Consider the following 20,438-nt stretch of genomic DNA (forward strand, 5'->3'; position numbering starts at 1 on the left):
TTATCGGTTTTTGCGAACAAACTCTTCATATATATTTACTCTTCTAGATGGTTAAATTCTTGTTAGGAAATTGAAATTGAAATTTAGTATTGACTCAAAGGTCCTAAGTCCCTCTGAGTTTTGATTGTAACGCTTAACGGTGCTAAATCCGGTATGATCATATCAGAAACCAGTGAGCATGCGAAGACTCCAGAATAGTTCTATGCAGGCGATGTTTCCTCCCTTTGTACTTCCAAAATGAAAAAGTACAAAAAGGGACTCTTTAACATATTTTCTGTAAAAAAAAAAGAAACAAGAAAAGCTTAATATGTAAACACTGTTTTTTTTTTTCTATTTTCTCCTGAGATAAATTGTCCATGTCAGATTATGAGTTACTACCTTTTGGAATCCCCCCCCCCAAAAAAAAATAAAAATAAAAAATAAATAAATAGATAAATAAATAAATGCACCAAAACAATTACAAGCACATGAAATAAGAATCGAGATTAATATTTTTTTCATACCATTAAAATGAGCATAGGTGAAAGGAGCATTTTATAGTATGCTGTGTAAAGAATATCCGAGCTTTTATAACATTCACTAAGCAAGAAAGATAACCACCAAGCATTTGAACCTATTTTTGTATAATAACATGAGATTGCTCACTTTTCAGAATTAGGTGATATGCGCATTGTGCAAATTAAAATCACATAAAGAAAGACTAAGGAGAAGCGTGCACTGTAATGGTAATATAGAATAAGATTTAAGAATTATTGACGTCATATTTCATGAATATCAAAAAGAGGATAAATTCGTGACTAGGTTACAAAAAAGACGTTCAAGTTGAATATCAGTCATATTCATGTTTGTTCACCATGTACAATCAGAGATATTGGTTTCATCACCAATGTTCAAAGGCTGAAACATAGCCACTTTGCCTCTTTCTTACACAGCACCGTGCAAGGCGTGTTTCTGTCAATTTTCATCACAAATTTACTGGTGAGAAGTCTACTGGGGGTCCCTTTAGACAGGTCTTTCAAAAGCGACTGATACTGGACTTTATACGAGGCGATACACGCTTTCATCCAAACGGACAAGCCTTTATACAAACCGGGCCAGAAAGGTATAATATTTGTGAATGCTGACCAGGGAGTAGGTCCACCTCCCGGCCTGGTCTGACCATGTTGGGCACTGTGCTGACCCTTTCTGTTAATCCATAGGTACAAAGTCCAAGTTCTGTTTTGGTTCAATTGCATATAAAAAAAAAATCGTATTGAAGGGGATGATACTTTCAAACATATGATGTACTCTGGGGCCTATTACAAAAGAAGAGTGAATTAAAATTTCAGCGCGATGAGCAAAAAGAATGAAAAAGTAAAAGATCAAATCAAAATTAAACAAATGACATGGAATAGTTATTATTTCTGAATCCATCACAGCCATCCTCTGATTTTAGTACAAATTTTCAATGCAATCTTGGTTCACATGTATAATATATTGTTATTGTTATTATTATTATTATTATTATTATTATCATTATTATTATTATTGCCAATTAAAGGAGAACAAAGCTCCCAACGATGTCGTACGTATATATCTAAAATGAAAAAAAAAAGAGTAAGAAGATCAATGCGATTAGTAGATAACAGCGGCGATCGAAATTGCGAAAATATCATGAAAGAATAACATTACTATGTTTAATTACACCAACATAGGAATGTAAATAGTACAGTTGATCTTTACATGGATTACAGGTACTCTCAAAAAAGGTGTTGCTGTCAAGACACATATCCCTCATTAAAATATGCTATGTTTTGTTCCTATCTGTTTAATTGCAGTATCCTTTGAACTTAATGTGTAATTCTCTGTTACGTCTGACACTGTTTTCTCACTTATATTTTGTCTTTTACCTCCACTACCTTGCGAGAAAAGAGATGAAGACAAAGCGAGATGTCAGGGATGACGGTTAGGCATAATAGATATCATTTAATAATTTCGTGGTAAAGATGGAATTGAAGTTCACAAGTTCACTTTGATTCAAAGTGAGAGCTTGATAAAACAGATACATGTTGAAAGTGGCATGATGACGCCCAAACTACGATTACTTATAACAAGAAAGAAAAACAGAAGGCCATTAACAATCTTAAATAGCAATATGAAGAGAGTAAAAATACAAATGAAGTAAATTATACATAAGGTGACCCGTGGTATACGTTTAAAACTCATATTGATATCTCGCAGTCACTTTCCATACTTTTGTTTCTCAACAGTGATGTTAAGAGTCCTGACGCTGAGCTATCCAGAAATGATGCCGGTCCCTGACCATGTAAGTATATCAAGCTGATTTCCTAACTTTTCGTATTTAAGATGTGCTTCGTATGCCTTCGCAAATGCACACATAATCGCTTCATGCGAACCGTCTACATTTTCACTCATCACAGGATGTGTCCATTTAACAACAAAATACTATTCCAGTCCTGTTCGTGGAAAGGTTCATTAAAAGACAGTAGTATGTGACCCTGCATTACACAAAAAAGGTACATTCTGGAAGAGCAGACTCTCAGCTTTAAAAAATATGTATAATTCAATTTACATGGTCTCCCACAACCTATTTAGATATTGGAAAGAAAGCACACACTTTGAAAAAGTGTGATCTGAGAAAAGAGGCGTTTAATCTTTACCTAAGTATGCTAGCTGTGTAATGAAAGGGACAAGAAACATGGTGCAAATCACAGGACAGCAACAATGAATGGATTATCAGATTAAGCGCAAAGTGGGCATGCTCTATTGACAAAACCCGTCCATGATTAAAGCTAACTTTGGAAGAAGTACCAATTTTCTATCAAAATTTATTAGAGCTGAAAGTGAAGAGTATGCAGAGGATTTCAAAGAAATGAAAAGAGGCCTCTAAGACCCCTAACAAAAAAGTCCTGTGGTACTCCCTGTGGTACTTGTCGGTACCACACAATGTACCACACACTTGTAATATTACCACAGGAACTGTGTGGTACTGTACCACAGGCTTGTAGGGTACTCCCTGTAGTACTTGTCAGTACCACACAATGTACCACATAAATAAATGTTACCACAGGAACTGTGTGGTACTGTTTTACAGGCTCATGTGGTACTCCCTGTGGTACTGGTTGGTACCACACAATGTACCACACAAATATATGTTGACACAGGAACTGTGTGGTACTGTGTCACAGGCTCGTGTGGTACTCTGGGATGTACCACAGGGCAGTACCACAGGACATTACCACAAGACAGTATACACACAAATTGTCCTGTGGTATTTGGGGACGTATACCACACAACAGTACCACAGGACAGTACCACATGAATTGTCCTGTGGTATTTTGGGACGTACCACAGGAGAGTACAACAGGAAAGTACCACAGGATAGTACCACAGGACAGTACCACACGACTTGTTCAGTGGTATTTTAGGACGTACCACAGGACAGTACCACAGGGCAGTTCCACAGGACAGTACCACAGGATAGTACCACAGGAGAGTACCACAGGAATTGTCCTGTGGTATTTTGGGACGTACCACAGGACAGTACCACAGGATAGTACCACAGGACAGTACCTCACGACTTCTGTGGTATTTTGGGACGTACCACAGGGCAGTACCACAGGACAGTACCACAGGACAGTACCACAGGAAAGTACCACAGGATAGTACCACAGGACAGTACCACAGGACTTGTCCTGTGGTATTTTGGGACGTACCACAGGGCAGTACCACAGGACAGTACCACACGACTCGTCCTGTGGTATTTTGGGACGTACCACAGGACAGTACCACAGGGCAGTACCACAGGAAAGTACCACAGGCAGTACCACAGGAAAGTACCACAGGACAGTACCACACGACTTGTCCTGTGGTATTTTGGGACATACCACAGGACAGTACCACAGGACAGTACCACAGGATATTACCACAGGACAGTACCTCACGACTTGTCCTGTGGTATACCTGATCTCATAACTTAAAAAAAAAACGGTTGTAGAAAAATCGCTGAAAACATACTTTTCCTTTCGTTATGATCCCAAGACTTAGGATTGATGCAGAAGTATAGATTTTCAGAAAATTGATAAACTCAAGATTGACTTGGTTGACCCATTTCGCCTTTTTAAGTCCTCACGTAAAATCAATTGGTGCAACTTTTCTGTTGGTTTTGTGATGCACGGTCATATATTGGCAAATGGGAGTGTGAATGTACTCAACATGTGTCAGCATTAGCTCGTGAATTGTTCTCTTGACAAGGCAATTGTTATCTAAAGTTTTTTTAATAGACCAAGGTCACAACCCCCACACAAATACACTAAACACCTACACACGCTTCCCCTTTCCTTTCCTTTTCCGCCGTCTCTAAAACAAACATGTTTCTCTTTACTTTAGTTGAGGTGGAATGACGTCATTTAATGAACATATCTCCATTTACTGAAAGTATGATATGAATTAGAGGGATGAATATTGACGTATGAATTTCTTCAATTTTTCTCCCTCAAATCTGTTAAGGTCGCTACAGCTGATTTGAAATTAACAAACATGTCAACAACAAAAAAAGAAAAAGAAAAAAAGAACCAGTTGGACGCGAACCTGTCATCTACCCGAAACTTCCATCCCTTCGAATGATATCTCACTTTCATTCAATATGCCTTGTCGGCCTTAGACAACATAACATAACAATGTCGGGATTTTGGAGCTTTGGTTTTTGTTCAAAATTCATCGTGTTACTGCTGGCGACCAGGCGGGATATCCGGTGGTAGAGTCGCTGCCAGGAAATAGGTAGATGACAGGTTGGAGTCCCACTGGTTCTTTTTTCCGACAGATCAGCAGTTGCGATCTTTACACATTACATTTGTACAGGGAGAAAAATTGAGAAAACTCGTACATATCGGTATTGTTCACATCCAGTGCATAATAGAGTAGCAAGTGTATGATGCAAAATCCTAATGTATTGCATATTAATATCATCATATATTTTACATTGTTCATACTTTTGTAATTTAAGGTGCTCACATTTTGAGTATATTGATTTCAAATAGCAGCCTATGCACATACTTCCTCCTTTATAATAACTGTTAATTATGCACTAGGCCTACAACAAATATTTATATAGGTGACCCTGCATCACAAGACCAACAAGAAGTCGCCAGACATGGATGTTTAGTTAAGGGTTTATTCTGAAAGAGTAGACTCTAAGCTTTAAAATGATGTATAACTCAATTTAAATGAACTCCACTAACCTACATGAATACTGGAAAGAAAACACACACTCTGAAAAAAAAGAAGTGTGAACTGAGGATAGAGGCTCTGAAGTGCAGGGTCTATTCAAGCGCTTAATCTTTACCAAGCCGTGCTAGCTCTGCGATGAAAGGGACAAACCACCGGATGTAAACCACCAGAGCTACAACAATGAAGGTATTATCAGATTAAGTTGAAATTAAGCATGTTCTATGAACACATGCTGTCCGTGATTAATGTCATCTTTCAAAGCAGTAGTGTTACCCTTTCAAATATTATTAGACTTGAAAGTGAAGAGTGTGTGCGAACGATCTCAAGAAATAAAAACGGACCTTAAAGACATACCTGATCATTCTACCCCCCCCCCCCCCCCCCCCCCAAAAAAAAAAGGTGGTAGAAAGACTGCTGAAAACGCACTTTCCCATTGATCCGAAACTAAAGAATAGTGTAGAAGAAGGATAGCTCTTTCAGGAAATATGAAAAACTCAAGATTGACTCAGTAAAGTGTGTTGACCCATTTCACCTTTTCACCCTTTCATTTCACCCGTGACAGGCACACACTGTGTATATTGAATCACCGAGTGGAACTCGTATGAAGCAGTGGAGGAACCTCCTCAGTCCGGATGGCCTTCTAGACCTACAGTTTGCCCTGTCTGATGAGCCGGCGATGGGAACATGGCGGATCCGTGTTAAACAGCACGGGCATACGCCCGATAGCATTCAGACCTTTGATGTCAAGGAGTACGGTAAGAGGCTGCCAGCATCAACCATATATAGGCCCTAGCATCTTATATTAATAATAAACTTAACAGAGCATCGCAGCAGATCATTGGACCTAAATGTACATCTTTCCCAATTTATTTTACGACAGATATTTTGTATGACAGTGTAGCTGGGTCACTTTCAGGGATGGTCTTCACAGGAAGTAAAGCAGGGTTTTTTATGTATCATTTATTTATGATCTTGATATTTTTGTAAGTTTAAAAACATTTATCTATTCAATGTAATTATCTATTTATTCAAACTTCGCATCAGATGTTCAAAGCTGAAAATCAAACTGTGAAGAAACCTTGCTGGCTTAAACGTATACAAATACGCCATTTTTTACTGACATGTGACCGTAAAATGTTACGTAACTCCATAATCTCGCTGCAAGTATACGCAAATTAGGCATGATTTGATATGTATGACTATATATAAAAAAAAAATCATGAAGTATCGGAATGAGATTTATAAACTCTGACGTTTTCCCATAATTTACGGAAGGGAGTCACCCCCCCCCCCTTCCATATGGTCAAATTTAGAGGACTTGCATTTTTTTTTTCTTAATCTAAAAGATTGATTACATGGTGTTCTTGACGGATTTGTCAAGTTGGATTATATAAACTGTATTATTTTCATAAAGCCTCGGGATTTTTTACATTACCATTCCAAAATAATATGAATTATGGTTATATATTTTGAGATTTATATCGCAAAACAAGCATCCATTCTTCATTAATCCCTTCTTGTTGAGTTGAGATATTTGTCACTAAAGCGGCTAAAAAACAGAGAAAATACACATGTACTGGAAAAAAAAAATTATCAAAACTTCTAGAAATTTCGTCGTGATGTTGAAAGTGATGTATTACTAGGAAGGTTTGATTTTGCTATATCTGATGATGGATTCACTTTGAAAAGTAAAATAGAAAAGGACGCTTGGCTCTTTTTGCCATAAGACTCTTCATTTTCTGGTTATATCAGTCAGTCCGCAGCGTCGTATGCTAATGAGCAAATCCACCGAATTCATTCCACGCGCAGGAATTCTGCGCATGTGTCTAGCGACGAGGCTTTTCGTCGACGCAAAATGTATATCCCCAACATCGCTCGTTGTTACGTTGCCATGAACCTGTTTCCGGAGCCGTGACCGGGTAAGTCTTGCAGTCCAATAAAAGACGATTAATTCCATACTTTTTTAGCCGAATTTGACAGTTTTTGAGGGAGATACAATGGATATAAGAAGCTGCTTGCGATAGAATCTGATTTTGACATGCACTGATACATTGCTGGATCCTGACCCATCTACAACTCCTATGGTTATTTTAATCAGTTATTTGAATAGATGAGATTCTAGCGGAAATTTTGATACCAGTCTCATTTTGGCTCAAAAATAAACGAAGTGATCAAAATTGCACCCAAAGTCGAAGCAAATTTCCGAAAATATTGGTTTTGCGATGCCATCTGCATGCATGTAGGGTCACGTGACCTTCACGTTAACGAGAATTCCGGACTCGATTTTGTCTCTGCAGTGGCAAGTTTTGATCGCGCACGCACTGGCCGTAGTCCCGTATGTACAATTAGATGTCCTGTTCTGTAAAATAGTCGTCCACGGTATCGTATCACAGCTAGCGCTACTACTGTACTGGTTAGAACTAAAAGTACAGAGATCGATATAGATCATGACAGAGTACGATCTACTAGTAAAATGTACATGACATCAGTCAATTTCCCTTGTTGTATTTGGCATAGACCCTGCACTATTTTATTATCATTATTATCATTATTTTTAATAGAACCAACAGTTAAGTTCTACATTCTATAGTTGATGAATTCAAAATACACATGGTATTTATGGTATGGGAATATGTACAATCATAATAATGTACCACCTCATACTAGTCATACTATCACAGTCGTAGCATTAGCATTTTGACAATTTGAATACAATGGGGTGATGTACCAATGTTTTTGTGACAAATGAAATATTATTTACTTCTGGTTCCACTGTGTTTTAATAGACTTGACAAATGCATGTTTCGTATAGATTACGTTCATGCCAAATGTCATTTTATTTTCATCTCAATTGTTGCTATTTCATTTTTTTCTTTTGCCTCTTTGTAAAATTTCTATAATGATCTTTGAACAATAGAAAGACAATGCTTTCCTTTATAAATGCCATTGGAATTGAACTGTATAAGTTCCAGTTGTATACATTTTTGCAATTAGTTTCATTCCTGACAAATATTTAGAATAATTATAATTGTTGTGTAATTGAATTGTACTGTAGTCCTTCTCAAAGTATATATATTTTTTGAACTCTGAATTAACCTTTCAGCACCAACCCCTTGCGAGATGTGTGCCACAAAAGCAGCTTCTTGCCAAAGGTGTATGAAGACACCAACCAAACACCATCTCCTGCCCCAAGCCAACAATGCCCCACCAAGCCAGCCACTGCGGGGACACCAACCCAGTCAGCTCCTGCTCTACGCCAAGAGTGCTCAAGAGACAGAACATCCAAGCGTGTGACCCTCCCGCAGGAACTGGTAAATTGGATACAGGATTGCATCTGTAAGTTAGAATTCTTGCTCTTTTCAACTTGCACTCAAGTTCCTCAAACAGGGATTAATAAATTGAAATTTTAGTTGGTACAGTTGTATTGTAAATTTTTGTTAATGATTACTGAGCAATAGAAAAAGTGTAATGTTCTTATTTAAGATGCCACTGAACGTTAAGTCATGAAATTTAATTGTACACATTTTAAGAGTAGTCAAATGAATTATGGGCAGTAGCTTGAATGACTGTAATCCTTCTCTAGCTGTCATGTAATTGTAATTCTTCTTGAAGAATATTTTTTAAACTCTGATTTGCCTTTCAGCACCAACCCCTTACCAGATATGTGCCACAAAAGCAGCTTCTTGCCAAAGGTGTATGAAGACACCAACCAAACACCATCTCCCCTGCCCCAAGCCAACAATGCCCCACCAAGCCAGCCACTGCAGGGATACCAACCCAGTCAGCTCTTGCTCAACGCCAAGAGTGCTCATGAGATGGAACATGCCGGAAATGCTCCATTACAGCTTGTTTGTATGACCCTCCCGCAGGAACTGGTAAATTGAATGCTGTACAGGATTGCATCTGTAAATTATTATTCTAGTTAAACCCATTTTGTTTGGTCAGTATAACACTCAAGGTGTATCCCCAAGTCAGTAGAACGCTCATGAAGATCAACTGCTGCCCCCTCATTCTGCTCTTAGGTTTCACAGGTTGTAATCATGCTGGGTGAGAACTGTCTGGGCAAATGCCCCAGACATGTCCCACTATTCATGTATCCAGACATCACTCAATATGGCTGCTTTTCAGTTATTCAGGAAAAAGATTCTACTTTTGCTGACTTTTTTGGGATTTACAAGAGACATTGAACAAAGAAGAAATAATGTTGCATATTTAACAAGACAATGTTGATGTAAGAAAAATAAGTGTGTGAATAAGCAGTGCAAATGTAAAAAACAGGGGCAAAATTGTGGTCCTGGTTGTACATGCAGGAATTTTACAAATTTAGATAGCCATGTAATTATGGAAAGTGAAGGTAGTGATAGTGACCATGTAAAATCTAGACACTGCAGATTTGTCTGAAAATGGTATAGCCTTGCTTGCATTGTGATCAAAGTTGCACAAACCAAGCATATGTGCATTTATACCTGTTTACAGAAACTTCTTTTTATTTCTTTTGTTTCAACAAAAAATTAAGGGGGGGGGGGGGGGGTGTGCGCCGGTTGCGGTCCTCCCTGGATCCGCCACTGTGAAGATGTGTCAGTCAGTTTTGATAAGTTATTTTGTCTAATGCAGTGTGTGAAGAATGTGTGTGAATAATGAACATGTATTCATCTAAGAGCAATCCTACCTCTGCATACTACTAGTATACTGATTCTTTGTTTTAGCTTTCTCGTTTAAAGCCTGTATTGTAGTTTATACATTTATGAATTATGTTATTTGCCCTAGGTTTGTGTGGCAAACTAAAGTTTTGATGGACAGAATGTGACCAAATACCTACCCTCATCAAATTTGAAGTTCCACATACGGGTGTACTGTAAAAGTGGATATTTTCGCGCTTGGCCGGGTAAGAAGAGTTTGGCGTGATTTTAATTCCACGGAATCAAGACATCCCACACAGGAATATATGGCAAGCAAAAATATCCACATACTTTTATTTTCGCGCTAGTTTTTTGGTTGCGCGGTATGCACGAAAATTTCAACAACGCGAAAATTTCCACTTTTACAGTAATCATTCTCTTACAAAGCTTTTATGTATGTGAAAAGGAAAGTACAAATACAGCTGTATCACTGAAAGTAGCTGTGTATGACAAAGGAGGTACTAAGCCTCCTTGGTATGGTATTATATTGTACGTATAATAGATACCAGGCATGTAGCCAATATTTTTAAAGACACGTATAAGATTGGGAGAGAACCGGAATGACGAAATGTTGGACATCAGATACCTCAGTCTATGAAAATGTGAGTTATATACAGCTGAGTTATTACACTGAGAAATACGCGTGTTGTCACAATCATTCCTATGACTACCACTTATGTATGATACACTTACATGTGTTGATGATCTGCTTGGTTAAGCATGTACAAATTCATGTGGTTGCTATCATTATTACATCATGATAATACAAATTGATCTTGACTGCAAGTCAGCATGCTCATAAGAAACGCACAATGCCTCTACTCAGATACCACACTCGGGCATTGCCATAAGCATTCCCCATGACTACCACTTTAAAGGAAATATTCATTTTGTTTATTTTCATAATTGTTATTGTGAACCCTGAGGAAGATATTCATGTATTCTTCAAAAATTCAGCCTGAATAAATAGCGCTGTTGGACTGAAATGCATTACTACTCTACTTCGCCATCTTTCATATACTGTATAATAGTCCGTCGCTGGGGTGACAAGACCTTGTATCTGCAATTTTGGTGAAAATGACTTTTTTGGATTAATGGTCAAATAATGGGTTAAGTGATGTCCTGTCCAAATCCCAACTGTCTTACTCCAAAAATAAAGCCACCATGGCATGTCAAAGGAAAGGCTATCCCATTCGCTACAGTGCTTTGGCCGCCATGTTTTTTGGCTCTCCTGAACCTTTGACATTTTGTAGATACGTGGTCTTGTCGCCCCAGCGACAATATATATATATAATATAGCATATATATATGCTGTTCTTGCCAAATACATGTAGTACTAGTGGTACATGTGCCTTAAAAGATGTAAACAACCAACCTTGCCAACAGAAATGTTTTTGTTTTGGTTTTTTTGCATCACATCCTGTTTAACAAAGAGCAATAATGTTTACAATATTTTGTTAGTTTGTTATGAACTTTAGGGTAATCCGTATGATAATGAAAAGTTTTTTCCTGTCATCCTATACTGCCAAGTAGTTGAAAAGATAATGCAGAATGACTGAAGAGCGTTGTGGAAACTGGGTAGAGGAGAGAGAAAGAAAGAGAGAGATGTCCAGTTTAAGGAGGGGAAAACAAGCAAGAGTGTGAAAGTCGTGTCTTGTGGAATTTGAATGTGGATTTCAAATCGGTGTAAATTAATGAATGCTACACTGATGATTACTTTTTTCTGTTTTGATAAAAAGGCTCGAGTACACATACATCAATCTGTACAATCCATAGTAGATTTTCAGCTTTTGTTCTCTTGTCTTGCTAGCAGCTTGCTTCCATCCACCAGAGACAAAAGATGAAATGTAAAAAAAAATAATAATAATAATAAAATATGAAAGATATATACATTGTATTTAAATATCTAAGAACGTAACAGATCCGCAAGGAAGCCAGCTTGCTTTGACTATCGTCATTCTCTGAGTCCCATCAGTGATTAGTTACCACAGCCTATGTACCGTGTCTTGTCATCTGGACACTACAATGACCAATGCACCCATTCACACAAGTGTCCAGAGAAATACAAGTACACCTATGCTGGACTGCTACCACTGGCTGCTGCTGCTGCTGGCACTACTGGTATGGTATTACAAGTGTACTAGTACTACAATGTACTAATGTACTAGTAGTCCACTACTACTATAGCTACTACAGTGTACTAGTAGGGTCCTACTACTACTAGTGCTACTACTACTACTATAGCTACTACAGTGTACTACTACTAGTTCATAACAATCATAGGCACGTATAGATATACACGTGATACTTCTTACGGAAATACCTGCTTCTGTGGTTCACCGCAGCGAGTGTTCGGTGCAGTTACCGTTTTTGCTGCAATCGCAACACTGCAAAACGAATACTTGGGACTACACTGACGGGTTCGTGTTTGCACTCTGTATATATTCACATTCTTCTGTCGATTCCTTCATTTATTTTGATCGATTGGACTCATCAAAAGACGAGATACATACTGAAATGTGATAATAAGTGTTCAAATCAACTTCAAAATGGTTTGATGTTAGTCTATAAACAGTTAGTTTTACGTCGGGCCCGGCAAAAGCAGAAGCCGTAAGTGGAGAATCACTATGACGTCATTCATGGCAGCCTCTGCAGACGGTAATCGACCAATCACAGCACAGGAAAATCGGATTGTCTTCATTAAAGGGCTAGTTGACAGTGTAGTTGCTCTAGATTTTGCTGGATCCTGACCCATCTACACGAAATGACCCATAAAGAGTTACATTTTTCGATTGATTGATACATTTCCCCCCATTTCGTGATGTTTTTTTATTGGCTCATTGTCTAGAAAAGTGAAATTTACCGGATGATTTTGAATTGAATTATTTTTTTTTCAACACGATTTTTGATGTGAAATTATAAAATGTTATCGCAGTCTTTTCTACTTGATATTATGATTTTTGAAAAATTCAGAATTTCGCTGATCATCTGCAAAAAAACCTGGTTTGATATCATGCACATGAAGTGAAATATCGCAGATTGAAAACCAGTCCTCGAACACGGCACGAGAGACCATTTCAAGGTCACACCGCTGCGCTGTAGAATGATTTAGACACATTTTCGCGACGCTGCCGGCTGGCTGATATCATACGCTACCGTCTTCTATCATGCATATACACATACATAGCCTCCTTCGATGAAACAGTTTCATTAAGAATAATGATAATTTCGTTACACGTTTTTGTTTTGTTTTCTTTTTTTTTGCATAATTGTTGTCTTGCGTCCTTGTAACTCTTCCCCACTTGTGTTATGAAACTGTATTATAGTACCTGTCAATGAGAGTAACCTATTAGAGTATAACTTCACATGACTTAATGATCTATGAAAAATGGGAAAAGATTAGTAGCTGGGAAAGTAGACTCATATAAGTGGCACATTACTAAAGTTTTTGTATAAAAGGGATTATAAGTCAACTTTCTCGTTATTATGAATATATCGCAGGTTTTTTTGATTTTTTTTTTCAGCTTCAGTCAGTTTATTTCTCCAGTAGTATAAGACAAAGATAAGTATGAGAGTGTTTTGTGATTCTCCCAGTTCTGCCAAAATTTGAAGTGAAGGTGACGCCTAAAACAGGATACATCTATGCCCACGAGCCGTCGCCTGTTGTATTTGCAGTGTGTGCGAAGTAAGTAGTACCTCAATTCTATTTGTAAAAGTTGTCACATTGATTATCATGGTGTAAGTTTAGTTTAATGCACTTTGTATTATTATTGTTCAATAGGCTATAACAGTGAAGAATAAATCTACCGATCGTATACTTCAGCCAACTCATACTCATTATCTGTCATCAAGTTTATTCTAGATTTTGTCATCATACTGATGAGTTTCCACATTAGTAGAATTGATTGCAGCTACTTGTCATTGAACATTTTTGTGGTATAATTGAAATTTAGTGAAAAGGGAACTCAACTCGCCATTCCCCGAAAAATGTTTTGGAAGGTATGGTATAGATCTTGTTGAGTTGGGGATTCAGATTTTAACTTTTAGTGATGTAATTAGAAACAGATATGAAAAATCAAACAACTAACAATTGTAACAGGAATTATCCCTTTTTCATGAAAATTGGTCTTGAAATATGTGTCATATTAATTGAGACACGTTCTCGATAAAGCAACTACAGAAAAACTGGTTCATGTGTTTATTTTTAGTCATTTGGATAATAATAATGGTTTGCTCATTGGAGTTCCAGACTCTCACCTGAAAGGACTCCAGCGGATACTAAATTCAGCCGCAAGGCTTGTGACACTCAAAAGGAAATTTGATCATATAACTCCCATTCTTCGTAGTCTTCATTGGTTGCCCATAAGAGCTCGTATCAGGTTTAAGATTTTGACCCTTGTATTGTTTTCATGGAAATGCCCCTGCATATCTCAGTGAACTCATCAAGCCATATCATACTGGTCGTAATCTGCGCTCAAAATAAAAAAATCTCCTCTCTGAAATAAGTGTCAAATCTAAGACATATGGTGATAGGTCTTTTGGAAAAATGGCACCCTCATTATGGAATAATCTCCCTCTCAGTGTTAGATGCATTACAGATTTTGATAAATTCAAATCTGTGTTAAAAACTCACCTTTTTGACAATTGTTGATTACATGTTTGAATAGAGAAATATGTGATAGATTTTGTTTCATTATTTTGTACACGCATAGAGACTATCTTATGGTATTATACGTTTCTAAGAACTGACTATTAGTATTATTATTATATTAAAGAACAAAGCAAAGCAGAGAGTCCTGGTGGTCTATGGGTCTCACTTTAAGACCTCTTTGTTTTCAAATACAGTATCTCAGCCATTTCAAAGAGGCTTCTCGTGATCTATACTAAGAAAAACGTTGGAAACATTTAGTCCCTTCTAACCAAAACTATACCACCCCTTCTACGTTGCCATCAAGATTAAGCTATAATTGTCTTTTGCTTTTGTTTTTGTTTTTACTTTACAACTATTACAACGGCTATCATTATCATACAGTGAGACTGTGGTTGAAGTTTACCTGAAAATCAATAACATCTCAATTTTATTCCGACCTAAAGGTACACGTATGGTCAGCCAGTAAGAGGGATTATTAAAGCCAGAGTCAAGGAGAACTCATTTGCCAGGACCAAAGTTCTGAAAAAGGTCAGTTTGGGTGTTTGATGTCTTGGATAATTGCATTGACAAGAGAACACAAATCGTCACTAATGAAATGAAATGAAAAATTGACAACAATTATAACAACAGAAATGCAATGATTTTCATGTGCATTCACGTTGAGCATCATTATGTTTTCTCAATCATGTATCTCCTCTCTCTCTCTCTCACTGTCATTCTGCCTGTCATCACTTTCTATCGGTAGAAGAGGAATAGTGAGTCCAAAATTGCATCAACTCTTCAATGTTCTGTGGATAGCATGAAGTAAATTATGAGGCGATTAGAAAACAGCTAGTGTCTAATCATTTTGCATCTTTTTCGACATAAAAGAAGTGAAAGTTTGCTCGTTATATCATAATATGGAGAAAAATGGTGATATTTTCTCTTAGTTTTTTTTTTTGTTTTTTTTTATAGCAAAAACCTATTCGGACCCAACAGTTGTACACTAAACGAACCTGGCAAACACGATTATATTTAAGTAAACATATGGTGTATCACGTCAGGAGCAGGTGCTTTAAATCCTGTCAGAAATTCAGGGCAAATGATGAATTTAAATCACTATTCCTGGTATTTTGATTTAACTCTTTGTCATGAACACGATGTACAGATTGTTTTACAAGCAGATGCTACTGGATGTGCTGAATTCAATGAAACAATTCATAGACAAAAGAGAGGCACAGAAATTAGAATCGTCGCAATCTTCAAAGAGGCAGGAACAAGTAAGATACAGTCGCTTTTCTATTGTTCTAAGACGAACCCCTTTGTGTGCCTACTACTGGCAATCAGTCCTGCCAGGGTGTATTTCTTCAGTATGTATTCTTTTGGAAGATAAAGCGTTGGAACATAATGTTTCAGTCCGGGGAAGGTCCTGCTAACAAAGAATGAATTATCTTTATTGGCAGTCTGTAAGTTTGTGATCCTGGAAGTTTTAAGACATTTACAGTTGGTCAAATAGTGCCAAAAAGGGGGGGGGGGGGGGGGGTGCGGGTAGTCACTTGATTTAATGTGTAGATATTCCAACGCAATTTAATCCGATTCTCATTCAAGTTGTTGAAAGTTGTTTTGACTTTGACAAATACTTTTCCTCGACGCTGCTGCTAAACTTACCATCGAACTGTAATTTTTGACTTGCAGTGCATGTTTAAAGTACCACGAATTTGTCCTTTGTCTATTACCTACAGAAATAAAATAAACATAATGTGTCCTAAATACCTTAAAAACTGTTAGCAATCAGATTGTGCCATTTTTAATAACAAAACATAATGACGATTAACTTAAAAATAATATAATGATAATCAGTGTAAAAAGTCAGAAAAAACAACAACAAAATCAATTTGTCTGTATTGAAATGATTGGTAAAGTTTTGTTGAAATGAGGATTTTAACTTTTTTGTGAAAAAGTTAGTTGTTCACTTATATGAACTATCAAAGAGCATACATTTCCGAGAGGAATGATATCATATTTGACAAGAAATGGTTTTGAAAAAAACCTAAGATATCCTTAAACAGACTGAAAACGAAATGATCTAAATAAAGGTGAGACCATGTAGTCCAGTTTAACAAAATGTTGGTATTTTAACTTTGCTGTCAGTTACCTTTTTATTGTTCACTCCCTTTTATTTTTGGATTTGTGTGTTTCCGTGACTAAAGGAGTACGGATGAGGGCACCGACTGTCGCTATTCCCCTTGCTCGTGAACAGTATAGAGTCATGATCAACGGACCAGATTTCTTCAAACAAGGATTACCCTATAGAGGACAGGTAAAGAATCTTACTAATAAATCAGTCACTCAGATTCTAGATGAGATCATGTAATCACTTAGTGGTTTTCTCATGGTTTTATGTTTGTTTCCGACATTTCTTCTTCTTTTTTATGTGGCTTCATTTGCCAATAATACTATGACATAGCACACGTGCCACGTGTTTAAAAAAAAATGTTTGCTGGTATAGATTTTTTTGGGGGTAGGTTGAAGATGTATGTGGAAATAGCACTATCTTTTTTTTCTTTTTTTTAACTATAAAGTGTTATAATATATCTCTGTGCCATTTTGTTTTTAGTAATTGAATAAAATCAATCAGCAGTTAATGCATTTCTAAATTTTTCTCAGGTATTTATAGAAATGCATTTTTATAACATCGTTATCAAAAAATGTCCCTGTTGTATACAGAATCTACATCAACAAGCCTTTGCGATTAGATTGAATGGGATTGATATTATAGTAATATCAATGTTTTCTATTCAAAGCACCAGTTCAGGAATGGATCAACCCACACCAGTTATAACGATCCGCTCTTGTCGTTTACTGTCATTTTACTAAAAGATTCTCAATTTTAAAAAGTAGGAAGCAAAGGAGTTTGCTGAAAGTGTTTTCAAACTTCGCAACTTACAGTTCACTCACCACATGCACCGAAAAAGTTACTTTATTTCTTCATTTGTGCGTGCATTCAGATCCGCAATATTTAAGATACATACTCCGTAAAAAATGCCAATATTTACGGAGACGCTCAGACCACCAAACACTGTTCAATTTTATGCGTTGATGCCCTCTCCTATACTATTGTCGCAAATCAGCCGGATAAAAGAAAGCTTTGTGTTGTGTGGCCATTTGTGTGCAAGTATTATCATTTTTTGAAAGGGGGAGGAGGATGCCGACTCAAACAAACCCAATGCAAAACTTTAAAATTTGCTATGTTTAACTTTATAATAAGTTCTTACCTGGTTGATAATTTTCAAGGTTAAAGAAATCGTATTTGAAACAAGCTATTTGCTACCTCTTTACAATGCTATATTTGATACGCTTATGTGTGATAATTGATTTTGTTTTAAGTCATCACTGGAATAACATTCTTGCGTTGATGTTTCTTCTTTTGTAAAAAAGGTTTTTCTCTCATACCCTGATGGCATCCCAGCTCCAGGCGTTCCAGTTCGCGTAAACGTACGAGAGACCAGCAGTCACATTAAAGTTGTCACCGACACTAGTGGTATTGGAAGATTTGAGATTCAAGGTCCGTCTGATCCATTCATTACGACTCTCAGTTTAACGGTAATAGCCCCTTTCAAAATATTACACATCACTCCACTGCTCATACACTTAAAAAAAAAAAAACTACATCATCCCCAAACATATACACATACCCTCAATTACAACCTTTACACCCATGCACAAAAGACCAACATGCCCAATACTTGCTTTAGGTAGTGAATGCAAATGAAATCATCATCGAGAATGTTACATACGATTGAAACGTTGAACGTCATTGGTGGAAACCAACGCTGATTATTTTACTGAACTTCAGTAAATAGAGAGCCATGATTGACCCTTTCACTCTTTCTTCTTGCTGATGAATGGTATGTTGTCATTCAGTTGAAATAAAGACAACTCAGATCAAGTATGATTATTTTAAAACCTAAGCTAATTCCTTTGTTTTGATGTTCATCTTTATATCTCAACCCATCCTTGTTTAAACGTGTCAATTCGTATCAGAAAATAGTCTGGTAACCTTCAACTCAGCCTTAAAATGTATGAAGTCAAAATTGCCACGTATTTTCTTATTATTTAAGATTTTACTTACAAAACATATTGTAAGTTGTCATGAAATTTGAACGTGACTTGCTGATGAATGTGTACTGTCGTAATGATTGTTCTTCTTGCTGATATGAACCAGAGAATATCTACCTATGTGTGTATATCAAAATTTGAGAACCCATCTGAACACCTAATGGTATGGTTAACTAACTGTGATACGATTAAATATTGTTAAACATTAATATTGTTCATTTGTGTATGTGTTTAATCATCTGTTTGTTTGTTGTTTATTTTGGGGATTAATTTGTATGCAAAGTCTGTATGAAGTTGCCTTTGCTAACTAGATTTATTCTCAAGAGACTGTAGGAAAAAATACATTGTGCTTTTGATATGGAACAATATGTAAAGACTATTCTTTACAAAAAAAATGATAACTGTTAAACAAAAATCTTATTCATGACCGCGTATCACAGAACGAACTGCAGGTCGCTAATAACCGGATTTTTACATGCGGACTCAAAATAGGTGAAAGGTTTCGGTTTTGTCCTTTTTAGCTATATTACACGAAAGAGCGAGTTACCGTCTTCAAGTTATTATCATGGATCAGGACGGGTACTTCTAGATACCTGAGAAATGTATTATCCGGCAACTTATTGTGCCTGCTGTTGTGAAATCTCGGTGAACATTCACAAGGGAATATCATGTAAACTAGTGTCTGGATAAGCATTTGAAGGATCGTACTCGCACAATATGGGCAAACAATAAACCGGGAAGATTTGGAAAACAAAAATAAAAACATAGTTGTCATTCCGCATATCATACCTATCCTGTGTATGACGATCAATACATTTATGCAGTTGTATTTTCCACCCATTAATTTGGTGATGAACAGGTTACTGAGGTGGACCCTGGCTTTCGAGCACGGTTTGTGAGTCCACAGAAATCAGTGAAAGCATTTTATTCACCAAGCGGTTCGTTTCTTGACATCGAAACCTCTGGGCAAAGAGTGAGCAGTGGTCAAGATGTAAATGTCAGCCTTACCTTTACAAGGCCTGCCTCTGAGACAGGCTCCAATATAAAGTTTTTCTACCGGGTTGGTATCTGATCTTTTACTTTTTTCCCATCTCAACAATTATGATTTTTCCATTTTATAAGTATTTGTCGCAAAACGAGCAACGAAAACGAGTTTGCATCCCGATGGAATCTCATTTTCTTTGCTCATTTTCCACATATGAATTACATTTATTTCTGGTCAATTTTCTTCTGTTTGCGTTTGTATGATTATTTGGTATGATAAATCAATATCAATATCAATTGTGCTCAATATCATAATCATCGAGGTAATACTAATGATGGTGATGATGATAATAATAATCATTATGATGATGATGATGATTATCATTATCAGATGTAGCTCGAACGATATGCTGAAAATAATGTGTAGATTCGTGTCAGATACAGTTTGACCCAAGGTGTATTTTTGTATTCGGTTACATTGTTATTCATCACATGAACAGCTGTTCAAAAGAAATGATTTGCAGGATCTACATTACAGCACGCTTTACTGGTTCAAAATGTATGCATGCCATGTCTAGGAACATGTTTGGAACTATCTTCTCGTTAGATACCAAATTTACATTATTGTGTGGCTCGAAGGATATGCACAGACTACAAGTGATTACAATGATAAAGTTCCTGATATTAAAATCTGATTCCATGCAGCCAGATCTAGATGTTATATTATATATATATATATATATATATATATATATATATATATATATTTATATATATATATATATATATATTTATAT

The 20,438-nt window shown here is 36.7% G+C and overlaps 1 protein-coding gene and 1 pseudogene across 1 annotated transcript; both read left to right on the plus strand.

Moving 5' to 3' along the window:
- LOC139712717 (pregnancy zone protein-like) overlaps nucleotides 1-20,438 on the plus strand; it is a 65,555-nt pseudogene that overhangs the window by 13,999 nt on the left and 31,118 nt on the right.
- LOC139712712 (uncharacterized) lies at nucleotides 6,364-9,087 on the plus strand. Its single transcript, XM_071624514.1, has 4 exons — nucleotides 6,364-6,393; nucleotides 7,060-7,148; nucleotides 8,333-8,565; nucleotides 8,873-9,087. Exons 1-4 carry the CDS (start codon nucleotides 6,364-6,366, stop codon nucleotides 9,085-9,087), a joined length of 567 nt encoding a protein of 188 aa, XP_071480615.1.

Source organism: Diadema antillarum, unplaced genomic scaffold, assembly GCF_040938485.1.
Source record: "Diadema antillarum isolate AM-2024a unplaced genomic scaffold, OU_Dant_1.0 seq00001846_RagTag, whole genome shotgun sequence".
In the NCBI taxonomy this organism is placed as follows: Eukaryota; Metazoa; Echinodermata; class Echinoidea; order Diadematoida; family Diadematidae; genus Diadema; species Diadema antillarum.

Coding starts and splice junctions, on each gene's coding strand:
- LOC139712712 (XM_071624514.1), top strand. CDS start 6,364: ATGTTACGTAACTCCATAATCTCGCTGCAA. Junction 6,394..7,059: donor ACTCCATAATCTCGCTGCAA/GTATACGCAAAT, acceptor GCATGTGTCTAG/CGACGAGGCTTTTCGTCGAC. Junction 8,566..8,872: donor TTGGATACAGGATTGCATCT/GTAAGTTAGAAT, acceptor TTTGCCTTTCAG/CACCAACCCCTTACCAGATA.